The following is a 13,378-nucleotide window of genomic DNA, read 5'->3' on the forward strand; positions in this document are numbered from 1 at the left end:
CTCATGGACTTCAACTCCCAGAATTCCTCAGCCAGGCATGCTGGCTGAGGAATTCTGGGAGTTGAAGTCCACGAGTCATAAAAGGGCCGAGTTTGAAGACCCCTGGTATACAGCTTCCTCGCATTCTTTTAATTGCTAATAACCCCTAACTGCAGCTATGCCGACTTGAGACTGAGGCGGACTTTGCACGGGAGACTTCCATTTTTTTTTTCCCCTCTCATCCCCACTTCCGCCTCCGCGAAGAGTTTTCATCCACCAATAGCTCGCAAGCCGTCCCTCCCAAGATGCTGGGCGGAGGCAGGGCAGGAAGTTTTTTCGGACGGACCTCTTTCGGAGTCGCAATGCCCCCCCCCCACCTGGAAGCGAACCCGAACAATCGCTTCCTGCTACACACGCGGGAAAGATGGTGGCCACCAGGCGGGTAACGCGGCGGAGTGAGTCGAAGGCGGAATGCCCGGCTGAGGAGGTGAGAGTGGGGGGGGGCGGCGGAAAAAAGAGGCGCGGAGGCGTCTTCCCCTCCCCCACGCAAGCTCATCTCCGTCGAGTTGGACCCGCGCACGCGCTCGGAACTTGGAACGTTCTCGCCCTTCGGGAGCGCGCGCCGCGTTTGGGGCGCGCGGTGTTTTTAAGAGCCGGACGCCTCGAGCCGGGGAGGCTTTTGTGCCTTTGGGGCGCTCGTGTGTGTGGGGGGGCGGGGGGGGGAACCAGAGCGTGCCTGCTGCGTGTCGGCGCAATTGGCAAAGGGACGCGACGCCGAGAGTGCCTCACTCTGAACGTTTAAGGTCGGCTGAGGAAAAAAGGGAGGGCGAGGGGCAGCTTCCGAATGCAGCGCGTCGGTTTGTGACGGTGCATTTTTGTTAGAAACTCATTTCTGGCTTGGGCAAAAAGGTGGGGCGACAGCACGGTCGCCGCCGTTTTCTGACCTGGTGGAAATCTAGAGGTCTTAATCCTAAAGAATAAGTAAGTTAACACCTCCTTAAGTAACACCAGCTGCCTGCAATTAGTGCAGGTTCGCATCCCACCAGGCTCAGGGTTGACTCAGCCTTCCAGCCTTCTGAGGTAGGTAAAATGAGGACCCAGATTGTTGGGGGCAATTAAGCTGACTTTGTAATAATGCCGCTTGGGTGTGTGTGTGAAAGCCCTAACAAGCGGGCCTATACACAGAATGAAGGCTACTGCTAAGCTTGTAAGCCGCCCTGAGTCTTCGGAGAAGGGTGGGATATAAATGGAAATAAAATAAAATAAATATTGCTAAGCACGTTGGTTTGTGCTTAAATTGTAAGCTGCCCTGAGTCTTCGGAGAAGGGCGGGATATAAATGGGATTAAAAATAATAAATAAATAAAATAAAAATAAGTGCCTTTATTCCTTTTGGAATATGATCGTGGGGGAAATGTGATATAGAGATAGAGAGAGCAAATATATAGATATATTGCTATATAGATCTAGAGAGAGCAGTGCATTGGACTTCTCTGTAGTATTAACATTTTTTTCTAATTTGAATTTTGGCCGGATCTCATCCTGTCAACTCTGAGAATAGTTGTTTCTATGGGAATTTTAAAGCGCACTGAAAGAAATGGGGAATAGTATTCGTCCGTCAAATTAACAATGTTTATGTAATAACATTTTACCAAGAAGCGTGAGAAGGTTTTTCTTTGTTCCTATCTGTCTGCCTTTCTCCCCTTAGCCACAAAATCTGTATGTAGCTTTGTCATATTTTTTCTCTATTTTTAATTAACTTATTTTGTTTTGTGTGTTGTTTTTTTTAAAAGGACCGATTGATCATCTGCTTTCTCTCCTTCTCGTTTTATTTACAGGTTCTCTTTCTTAGAAATCACACTGGTAAAATTCAGAAGGCACAGGGCTTCTGCAGTGTTTTTCTGTCATACTGCAGGTGTTCAGCAGTACAACAGCTATCTGCCTCACGTCTCACCTATCTGTGCTTCTGTGATGAATCAGTTTATCAAAGCCGATAGCAGACATGGTCATTTATCCATTCATTTCAGTACTAGGTAGAGAGACTGATCATTGGGCACTGTTCTCATTGCAAAAATTGAATTAGTAAAAGTTCCCTTCTTAAAAGTTTTTTTTTTTTGAGGGGGGGGAAGACAGTTGGCTTGGGATATAACGTTAAGTAAGATATTTCTTCTTTTATCTTTCCTTAGTTTTTCCTCCCCTGCAAACACGAGTTACGATTTTCTTAGCCAAGAACTTTGTCTTCAGTACAACATTTTGATTTAATAATCTGCTGCAAGTGTTAGAGGAGAGAGAGGAGTATTCTCTCTCCTGTTTTGGCAAGAAATGCAGAACAGCAAATGAAATGCTTAGGTTACGTTTGGGAAATTGAATAGCAAACCAAATTTACTTTTCCTTGTCTGTGGCAACTCCTGCTGGACCGTGCCCCGTAAGCTATGCTGGGCACAGGGCATCTCTCATTATAGCTATGAAGCAGGAAAAAGTAGTTATTAGTGAAAAAGTGTTAACCTTGACTTTTTGGTCCAGCAGTATAAAATCTACAATGCAAGTATGTCGGAAACTAGTACTGTTCCTAATAAACATGGTTTTATAAAGAAGCTGACACCTAGAAAACATTGCAATGGCGGCATAACTTTGTTCCTTAACTACAATAGTTAATAGTTCAGAATTTCTGAGTTTCTCATGGAGCATGGATTTATTTATGTGTTTCTTTTCTTTTTGCTTGTTACCTGACATTTTTTTCATTCTTACAGCAGACTGCAATGGAAGACAGCCCTTCTGTGAGGGTAACTAGAAGCAGAACGAGAAGGATTTCCCATACACAAGTCATTTCTCAATCTCAGAAGGCAGATATGAAAACTTCTGAGACAAAATTGGATGCAGAAGAGCCTTCAGAAGTGTGCACAGACTTGAGTAAAGGTAAAGCTGAGCCCCTGGCAGAATCGCAAATTGATGGAGATGTTTCAGAACCAGAATCAACCTGTTCTTCGGTATCTGGTCTTCAGACACCATTATTTATACGAATAACCAGAAGACGGCAAATTGTAGTTCCTTGTACCCCGGAGACTTCAGCTAAAAACAGGCCAAGCAGAAAAAACGTTACAAATGAAAGTAGTAATTGCCAAGATCAGGATGACATTTCAGAAGCAGAGTCATGTTCTTCTGGTGTATCAGGAACAAGGATCCAAAAAACTGTGAGAAAGTCTAGGCGCCAACAGGTCAAGGGTAATGTGTCACCAGTGTGTGAGGTTCAAGCTGAAGAGGTTTCTGATGCTGAATCGTGGTGCTCGGGTGTTTCCTTTGAAAATTCTGCCCCATTTAAACGAGTGACCAGGAGTATGGGTTTGAGATTGCAAGCAGAATCAACATGCCAGGCTGAAAGAAAAAGCAATGTGTTAGGAAAGGATACGGAGTGTATAAATGCATCTGAGACAATAGTAATCTCTGATTCGGAGGAATCCACCGTGTCTGATTTAAATGCCAAAGAAGCACCTTCTCTTTCTTCAAACTGGATAAAAGAGCACCTTAGCCCCAATAAAACAAAGTGTCTTTCTGAACCTGTGGCCAGCAATGATCTGGAACAGATTTTCTCAAGCAGTACTGAGGACGTAACAAGGGAAGATAATAAAAACTTGCCTGCGCAGGAGATATTAAAGAACAATGATGATGAATTGGAGCATTCAAAACAAACAGCAGTGGATACAATTGAAATAGTTCAGAGTCCAGAAGAAATACACGATCAATCTTCAGAAAAACCCATACAGGTATCTGAAAATCAGTTGCCTTCAGAGAATTCAGGAAGCTCTCGGTGTGATCCAAAAAACCTTGAACAATCTAGTGAGCCTTCAGGAAAAGCAACAGTGAGTGAAAACAAGAAGTTATCACCCCAAAATGTTAGACAGAGCTGTTTACATAAAATAGAAGAAATAATAGATAATGATGACGTTTCTGAAGTAAGTAGCCCCACCAACAAAATGATCACATCACAGATTGTTAATAGGGATGACTGCAGACCTTCAAACAGAGATAATGATGGAAGCCTAGAAGAAGTAATTGCTGAATCCTCTTCATGTGCAACCAAAGCCAGGGGAGATGAGAAAGACCTCTTTATGTCTCTTCTTACAAGTGAGGAATCTGAAAATAATAACTTAGAAAAACTGAAAAGCAGCGAAATAGTCACTGGAGACTTTGAAGGAAGTAGTGAAAGCCCCGTGGGAGAAAATCAGTCGAACAGTCAAGAGCTGTTCGTCATTGATAAAACTCCTGGCTTAGATTCTCACAAAGATTATTATTTTGAGGAAAAACAAAGTGAAGACTCATCAGAGGTAGAAGAAAGTGAAGAAGAGTTCGTGGATGAGGATGAAGATGAATTAAATGCAAACAGTGGATTGTAAGTTCTTTGAAGGGACTTCATATGCTTGGTAATGACTTGGTTGGAGTGGATGTTGTGTACCAAGGTGTAGTGGGTGCAAAACCTCTAGGTCCTGAAGACCTGAGTTCCTACCACAAAAGGGCAAGATGGCTGCCTAAGGTTTTAGAAGTGTTTCTCTTCTAAGAGCCACTTGCATCTGATTGTGAATTTGGCAAAGAATAAGATAAAGAGTTTTATAAAACTTGTGCGGAAATTTATACTAACCCAAAGGTCATTTAATCACACTTCTAACAAGGCTTAGTTGGCTGGCTTCATACTACATGCTGAATCTAAACTGCTTACAAACCATGGGCAGGATTGCAATAAACTATAAACCAAATCCAAACAAATCACATTATGTTACAGTGTGGCATGGGGCACTGTAATTTGTGGTTTGTTTGGCTTACGTTTGGTGTATAAAGTCACTGGATAGAAAATGGTTATAGAGTTGTTGTTTTTTTATATGTTTAAGTCCCCTGTAAAAGGAGTTAGTGGATATGCAAACATAAGTGCCCAGTGTTGAAATTTGTTACTGTTTAATTAAAAAGTATTTTATGTAATATGCTCATGATAGACAAACGTGTGTTGATTGGGTTATATGTCAATAATTTTAGGTAATCAGCTGTTTCTCTTCTAGAGTATCATTTTCAAGCAGTATTGATCCTGGCCTAAACATTAAACAGTTTGGAGGTTTATATATTAATTTTGATTCAGGAAAGCAGAAGTCTGGATCCCATGAAGTTGCACCACTGAAAGAGAAAAAAAGAGATGAGGTAATTGTCAAAATAGCAATTAAATTGAAAACTAGAATTAAATCCTAAATGTCATTGTAGCAACATTGTAAATATGTGGACTATTTAAAAAGCAAACACTTTGTAAGAAGATCTGAAGTTTTTCTTTTGGCCACAATTCAGTGCATTTATGTTTTTTTTTTAAAAAAAATATTTATATACTTATATTTAATTTATACATTGGGGCACTTAGTGGTTCACATCAGTTACAGAGTAAAAAAAGTAGTTTCCAGTAAATTAAAATTAAGTTATATTGTACTGCTTGTAATCCACCCAGAGTCACCTTATTGATGAGAGGGGCGGCATATAAATTTAATAAATGAAATATTAAGATTAATATCAATTAAAATATAATACAATTAATGAAGAATCCAAAGCTCTCTAGGATAATTCAGATTTTACACATTTCTGGAAGATGCTTAGTGAAAGCACCAGTATTGCCTCTAACCCAGGGGTCTTCAAACTTGGCCCTTTCATGACTCAGTGTACCTGACTGAGGAATTCTGGGAGTTGAAGTCCACAAGTCATAAAAGGTCCAGGTTTGAAGACCCGTCTTCTAGAGAACCAGCTTGCTGTAGGACCAGACTAGAAACCTGGATAATGTGAATTTTAGTCTCACTTTAGTTGGAAGATCCCTGCTCTAACCAATGGGTTTCCAACCTTTCGGCTTCCACGGGCCACACTGAGTGGCCACATATAAATATATATAATATAATTGATGTATATAAATAACAAACTTCCTTTATTTTTTTACAATCCTCTGGGGGCTGCATTACTGTCCGGGGCTGCATGTGACCCCCTGGGCTGAGGGTTGGACGTGCCTGCTCTAAGGGCTGGAAAAACAGCAAGTGCAGGCCTTAGTCTCTGTCACTTCCTGGAAATAGGAACTATTAACAGATGCTTAAGATGGGTCAAATCTAGCCAGAACAGGCAATGCTGAAGGTACTCAGGTGCTAGGCCATAGTTAAATTCTTAGTAGTCCCAACCTCCTTATGCACCCACCCCCTCAAAATGATGTCACCATTACTTGAGCCTCTTCTGTAGTCTATATTTTCTAATCTTTTTCTTTGAGCATTTTTTAGGAATCAAGTACAGTTGTCCGTACTTAGTGTAGTACCTACAGATTCAATTTGTGCAGCTTTATTGACATTTTTTAACATGCCAGTATATGAATGGCTATTCCTGCACTGCTCATTAACTGAGTTTCCCAGGCATTCGTCTAATAAAGAGTGAGTTGAAAATCACAGCTTGCAAGCAACCCTTCCAGAACTACTTGGGCATTGGGCATTTTACAACTCTGTGTTTTCCAAAGGCCTTTACAGTCCTGTTTGCATTGTGTTTGTAGTGGCCTCGCTTAATCAAATATCTCTTGGCAGCTTTTGCAGAAGAGTATTATAACGCCCGATTTTGAGAAAAAGGAATGTGTTCCACCTTTAAGACAATCAGTCCATCAGCTAAAGAAGCAACGTAGGGTAAGTGAAACGCCATTGCAGTACCGATCATGCCATATTTAAAGTTTGCCTTTAACACAATTCTCTGTGATGGTGCGTATCTATTGGTGTATTCCTCACTTGCTTCATTCATAGTTATGAGTATAAAATGGGATGATAACATGGTGCCCTATGTTTTGTGGTCTTTTGAAAGGAAAGTGCAATATAATAGAAATGAAAGCGCTGCCACATTCTGGACCAGCTGTAGCTTCCAGGTGGTCTTCAAGGGCAGCCCCATGTGGAATGCATTGCAGTGATCCAAACAAAGAATCACCTCTCCCTATGAAGTTGCTTCTCTAGCATGAACTTGCTTTCAGAGAAGCTGTTGAAGAGAATAAAATGGGCCTTTTATAAATAACATTTGGATACAGTATGTGACAACATCTTTTCTTGACTTCAAAATAACGACTTCGTGATCTCTCAGAGTTTCCTTGGTAAAATTAATCTAGGCCATTCAAATCAGAACAGCTCCTTAAAGCAGAGGTCCCCAACCCCTAGTCCATGGTCCAGTACCGGGCCATGGACCATTGGGAACCGGGCTGCACAAATGTCAGGCAAGAGTGCAAGTGTGTGAAGCTGCATTCTCGTAAGCGGTGCATATGTGCAAAACCATCCCTCTTCTTCCCCCCCCCTCCCCGGCATTGGTCTGCATTGCTGGAAAAGTTGGGTATTGGTCCCTTAAAGTACATTTTAAAATGGTAAGAATATTTATAAGTACTTTGAAAATTATCCGAACATAAAGCTGTAAAGGCTCACATTACAGAGGGCTGGGTATTTCCACCTCGGAAGCTGGATCATAAAAAAACTTGCTCTTGATCCAGTGGTTTTACGGCATAAGAATTGAATAACCCTGACAAGCTTTGAAATAATGTGTTTGTAACTTTTTCCAAAATAGATAGAGCGAGCAAAAACAGCGGGTGATGGTTGGTTTGGAATGAAAGCTCCAGAAATGACGGAGGAATTGAAAAACGACCTTAAGGCTCTGAAGATGAGAGCTGCCATCGATCCTAAACGCTTCTACAAAAAGAACGACAGGAAAGGTCTTCCCAGGCATTTCCAGGTAAGAATGTTGATGGGACGCTGAGCTTGTTGATCAGAAGGTTGGCAGTTTGGCGGGTCGAATCTCGAGTGCCGCGTAGCAGAGTGAGCGCCTGTTACTCGTCCCAGCTTCTGCCAACCTAGCAGTTCGAAAGCACGTAAAAATGCAAGTAGAAAAATAGGGACCACTACGGTGGGAAGGTAACAGCGTTCTGTGCACCTTTGGTGTCTAGTCATGCCGGCCACATGACCACGGAGATGTCCTCGGACAAGCGCTGGCTCTTCGGCTTTCAAACGGAGATGAGCACCGGTCCCTAGAGTCGGAAACGACTAGCACGCATGTGCGGGGGAACCTTTACCTTTACCTAATCTGTTCACTCCTCAGTTCGCACCAAAAGAAATACCAGGATTGCTAAAGATGAATACACTTATTAAGATGTTTCTCTGAAACCCAGCCAACTACATTGGATAAAGTGGCTTGCACGCCACAGGACTAAAGTCTTTTAACCGATTACTACTATTTTAACTACTGCTTAAATTAGTAATAATACTTGTGGCAATTAAAAACAAACTGCATAAAAATAACTCATTCTGTTTTGTTTTTTCCTTATAAAGTTATATATACTTGAAAACGTGAACTAGTATGTTTTGCTAATATTTTACTTTTGCTATGAAAGTCTTGGAAATACTTTACAAGGGCTTGGAAAAAATGATCGTCCTTTAGTTTTTTGTTAATTGTTCACGTGTTTCCTAGTTTATATTATTTGCTGCACAGTCTCTGCTGCTTCAGTCATTTCTTGTGTGAGTGTTTCAATTTTTGAAGGCAGCACGTGGATTGCATCTTGTTCTATAATTGATGGAGAAGCACTAACATGGCAGAGAAATAAGGATGTTGATTTTAATTAATCAGTTCTTTTCCATTTGTACCTGCCGAAAATATATTCTGGAGAGTTGGGAGACCTTCCAAAATACTGTAAGAGGCAGGTCAGGGGACCTCATGAGGAGGGCAGAATGGACCGCAGTTGTGTCATCATTTTCCCCTGCAGATTTTTAGACACATTAATATTTTTACAAAAAAAAATGTCAACACGCTTAAATGGACGCTAGATTTATGAATCACTATTTTAGCTAATACTGCTTAGAACTGCCTTGTTCTCTGTTCGTTTCTGTGTAGACATTTTTCTTGGAATGTTAAATTCTTTGCTGTTCTTTATACAGTATTTAGGGTTTTTTTTAATATATCATAATATTTAGCATGGCAACATGGAGTGCTCCTGCTTAAAATATTTGTTAGTGATACTTCTTTTTAGAACAGTATGTTGTCAGTTAGTTTTTCTTATTGATTTTTTTTCCTCCTCTCATCAGTAAATGAGGAATTCCTGGCCTCTGGATTTCCTCAATAAACTGTCTTTTGATTCCCTACCCCATTTTTGTTTTAAAATTAGTTCTTGTTCTCCTGTAATATTGATGAAATTTTTCTAGGTGAATAGGGCAATTTTTAAGGTTCTGTATACTAAAAGACGAGGATGAGCAACCCAAATGAGTTCAGTATTAATAGATAGGATCCTTAGAGTAATTTTTCACCTGTTACCCCCCCCCCCCCACACACACACACACTTTAAATAAAAATAAATTCATCTTCCATTTTCTTTTTCAGGTTGGAACTATTGTGGATTCTCCAGCAGATTTCTATCATGCTCGTATTCCCAAGAAAGAAAGGAAGAAAACAATTGTGGATGAACTTCTGACTGATTCAGAGTTTAGACGGTATTTACTTTTGCTTTAAATACAGTAATTTGGGTGTTGTAAAATAACGTGTTTCATTGCTGCTAGATATAGCCGAATGAGTTCTTCCATCCTATACGATACAGTTCATCCCATATGGAAGTCCCTGTAATATGTTGCAGTGCCTTTAAAGGCCTGATTGGGTTATAAGTTTGGGGGAGTTTTGGTCAGCCAAGAAACATACAGGTAGTCCTTGGCTTACAACAGTTCATTTAGTGACAGTTTGAACTTACAATGGCACTGGGGGGAAAATGACTCATGACCATTTTTCACACTTACGACCATTGCAGCATCCCCATGGTCACTTGATTTATATTCAGATGCTTGACAACCAACTCACATTTATGACAGTCCCGGGGTCATGTTTTGTTTTTGCAACCTTCTGACAAGCAATGGGGAAAGTCAGATTCACTTAACAACTGTGTTACTAATTGAACAACTGCAGTGATTCACTTAACAAATGTGGCAAGAAAAGTCGTAAAATGGGGCAAAACTCACTTAACGAATGTCTCACTTAGCAACATAAATTTTGGAGTCAATTGTGCTCGTAAGTCATGGACCACCTGTAAATGGATGGCTTAACCAAAAACTTGGTTGATGGTTCTTTTATGCTTCTGGATTTTAGATGTGCTGTCGTTTAGTAGCCCTATTTAATTGCCATGATTAAATTTCGCAGCGTTGGAATTTAATTTGATGAATCTTTTAAACAACAATTGTACACATGATGGGGGTTTTGTTTGGGTTCTGTGTTTGGTTCCATTTGTTCTTTACAAAAAATGTTTCTTTTCTTCAGATACAATAAAAGGAAGTACCAAGACATAATGGCCGAGAAAGCAGCCCTTTCAGCAGGAAAGAAAAATCGGAAGAAGAAGAAATTTCACAAATAGATTTTGACAGGAAAACGCTTGAACTTAGCTTTCAGTGGTGAATTTATGAGTTGAAGTTTTGCACAAATGGTCGGCTAGGATTGATCACATTAACAGCAAGGAGACAAGAAAAGGCATAGGGCTTTTTCCAAAAAGATTTTGGAACTGAACATGAAACTCTATGTTAAGTACTGATGAAAACATGCAGCAGAGAGGATGACATTAAAATTTTTAGAAGAAACAAACTAGTTTTAAATCAAACGGTCGGTTTAAAGCAATGAGTGTAACTTTAAAAAAAAATCATATAAAGTTATATTTGAAATATGGCTGCTGTATATCCCCTCTGGACATCTAGTAAAATATTTTGTAAGAATTCATAGACTTTCTTTAATATATGTGTTTTTTAAAGATAGGTTTTTTTTAAATGATTGTGTGGGCTGGGAACATCTTACTATTAAGAAAATTTAGAAATCTAAATTTTAGAAGCACCCACGTGTCTAAAGCTTTTGGAGCAGTGCATCTGTAAGGGGTAAAAATGCATATGGGTAGTCCTCAATTTACAACAGTTAGTTTAGTGACAGTTTGAAGTTACCAGGAAAAAGTGATTTATGACTGTTTCATATGACAACATCCTCATGTTCTCGATTAAAATTCAGATGTTTGGCAACTTGTTCTTATTTATGACCATTGCAGTGTCCCAGGGTCATGTGATCACCTTTTGCAACCTTCTGACAAGCAAAGTCAATGGGGCAAAACTCAACAGCTGTCTCACTTAGCAACAGAAATTTTAGACCCAATTGTAAATAAGCCGAGGACTACCTGTATATTAAAGAAGCTTTCAGTTTAACACTCTTTTAGCTCAAATCAGAATGACACAGAAAATGTTCTTTAGTTAGCAGTTTCATTACTATTTTGAGAGCTACATTCTGTAACTCTAGGAAACAACTGAGAAAGTTAGCACTTTAGTCTCTATTGTTCTTTAAACTGTGTGTCTCTGAATGTACAAATACCAGTCTTGCTTTTAACCTTAAAAACTCCCAGTGTTGCAGCATTCACAGCTTCTGGAGGCAGGTTGTTCCACTGATTAATTGTTCTAATTGTCAGGAAATTTCTCCTTAGTTCTAGGTTGCTTCTCTCTCTGGTTAGTTTCCATCCATTCCTTCTTGTCCTGCCTTCAGGTGCTTTGGAGAATAGCTTGACTCCCTCTTCTTTGTGGCAGCCCCTGAGATATTGGAATGCTGCTATCATGTCCCCCCTCATCCTTCTCTTCATTAAACTAGACATACCCAATTCCAGCAACCGTTCCCTATATGTTTTAGCCTCCAGTCCCCTAATCATCTTTGTTGCTCTTCTCTACACTATTGTGCACGGTCCCCTTGGGTGTTGTGCAAAAAATAAACGTAGAAGTCATACAAACCATATTGATAGGTTTTGTTTATCATGCTGAATAGTGTTAAATAGGCTTCATCTCTGGAACATCTTTCCCTTGAAGACTACTGGAAGCTACAGCTGGTCCAGAATGCAATGGCACAGGCAGTGGTGGGCCTGGCTCAGTTTGCCCATGTAACACCCCTGCTTTGCAAGCTGCACTGGTTGCCAGTTTGCTTCCCAGTGAGATTCAAGATGCTGGTTTTTACCTATAAAGACCTGGGTGGCAGAGGGCCCTATTACTTGTCTCCGAAAGTATTTACCTGCCTGGTTTGATCTGGCAGGGTTGGTATGTTCTGCATTCCATCAATTAAACAATGCCATCTTATCAGAACCGCAGAAGCAGGTAGACGTTCCCTGAGGATAGGCTCCAGCACGAGTCCAAAACCTCTGGTCCTGGTAGCCGACCCAGATTAGATCCTGCATAAATTACATAAACCATAAAATATAAACAATTCAAAATACAAATGATTACAAAGAATACAAAATAAAATGTATCCTGCCATAACTGAAAAAAAGGCCTCTTCTATCATATGATTTTATTTTTAAAATACTTCGATTAACAAAGATGGGATGTTTGCATAACGAGCCTTAACTCCCTAGCATTGTCTTTTAATAATCCATCTGAACTCACAAAGGCCATCTTAGAACATGGAACACTTTGCTTGGTAGTGCAGGGGTCCCCAAACCCCGGTCCATGGACTGGCACTGTTGCGCAGCTTGCCAGAAAACGGGCTGCACAAACAAGGGAAGCCCCATCCGGGGGACGCAAGCAGCTCGCGAAGCCACGCTTCCTCCGCTCCACAGGAAACCCACTCTCCATGGAACTGGTCCCTGGTGCCCAAAAGGTTGGAGGCCACCGTGGTAGTGTGTTCAGCCTTAATCATTTATTTGCAGTAATGAGTTGTGCCACGTGTTCCTGATAATCATTTATGAATGTAGATCTTCAGAAACCCCAGGGCCCAGCCCAACAACACGGCTGAAGTACAGTTCATCTAGTGACTGTTCATAATTACAAGGGACTGAAAAAAATGACTTACGACTGTTTTTCACACTTACGACCGTTGCAGCTTCACCGTGGTCACGTGATCAAAATTCAGACACTTGGCAACTGACTCATGACAGTTCCAATGTCCTGGGGGCGCACAACCAATTTTTGCGACTTTGTGACAAGCCAAGTCAGCCAGGAAGCCAGATTCAGTTAACAACTGTGGCAAGAAAGGTCGTTTCAGGGTCAAACAAATGTCTCACTTAGCAGCAGAAATTGTGGTCGTAAATTGAGGACTGTCTGTACCTTCTTATCCAGGATGAGGATTCTAAGCTGCCCTCGTAATATCATTGCATATCAATCCCCCTTTTACGATCTTGTAGTCTGTATTCGGGGGTAGAGTCGGGGCGACTGGATACTTCTTGTGAAATAAAATGCCACTGCCTTTCAATCAAGCATGAAATACTGTGTCCAGGCCGTACAGCCAAACAACCTCGCGTGAATTGTCAAATCTTTTTAAAATGTTGAATTATCGGTGTGAAATAATTGAAGAATGCTTGGCTGACCTGGACTGACAGGGATTTTAATTACGTTTTTAATTTTTAA

At 40.7% G+C, this 13,378-nt stretch overlaps 1 protein-coding gene across 4 annotated transcripts; it reads left to right on the forward strand.

Annotated features, from left to right (window-relative positions):
- Positions 1-364: 364 nt before the first annotated feature.
- DNTTIP2 (deoxynucleotidyltransferase terminal interacting protein 2) lies at positions 365-10,729 on the forward strand. Of its 4 annotated transcripts, none has more exons than XM_083358084.1 (7): positions 365-466; positions 2,729-4,365; positions 5,009-5,159; positions 6,554-6,649; positions 7,563-7,727; positions 9,363-9,472; positions 10,284-10,729. In XM_083358084.1, the coding sequence occupies exons 1-7, from the start codon at positions 404-406 to the stop codon at positions 10,375-10,377; spliced, it is 2,316 nt and encodes a 771-aa protein (XP_083214210.1). In that variant the 5' UTR covers positions 365-403; the 3' UTR covers positions 10,378-10,729. The 4 variants fall into 4 exon arrangements, with proteins under 4 accessions (XP_083214210.1, XP_083214211.1, XP_083214212.1 ...); XM_083358085.1 differs by having other exon boundaries at positions 5,024-5,159; XM_083358086.1 differs by lacking the exon at positions 365-466 and adding an exon at positions 654-2,011.
- The last annotated feature ends 2,649 nt before the right edge of the window (positions 10,730-13,378 follow it).

This window comes from Vipera ursinii (assembly GCF_947247035.1).
Source record: "Vipera ursinii genome assembly, chromosome: 3".
NCBI lineage: Eukaryota > Metazoa > Chordata > Lepidosauria > Squamata > Viperidae > Vipera > Vipera ursinii.

What these genes read in the sequence shown, in the direction of transcription:
- DNTTIP2 (XM_083358084.1), top strand. Translation starts at nt 404, where the DNA reads ATGGTGGCCACCAGGCGGGTAACGCGGCGGAGTGAGTCGAAGGCGGAA. An exon ending in TTAAATGCAAACAGTGGATT is followed by an intron (nt 4,366 to 5,008) that starts GTAAGTTCTTTG and finishes TTAGGTAATCAG; the next exon opens with CTGTTTCTCTTCTAGAGTAT. An exon ending in ACTGATTCAGAGTTTAGACG is followed by an intron (nt 9,473 to 10,283) that starts GTATTTACTTTT and finishes TCTTTTCTTCAG; the next exon opens with ATACAATAAAAGGAAGTACC.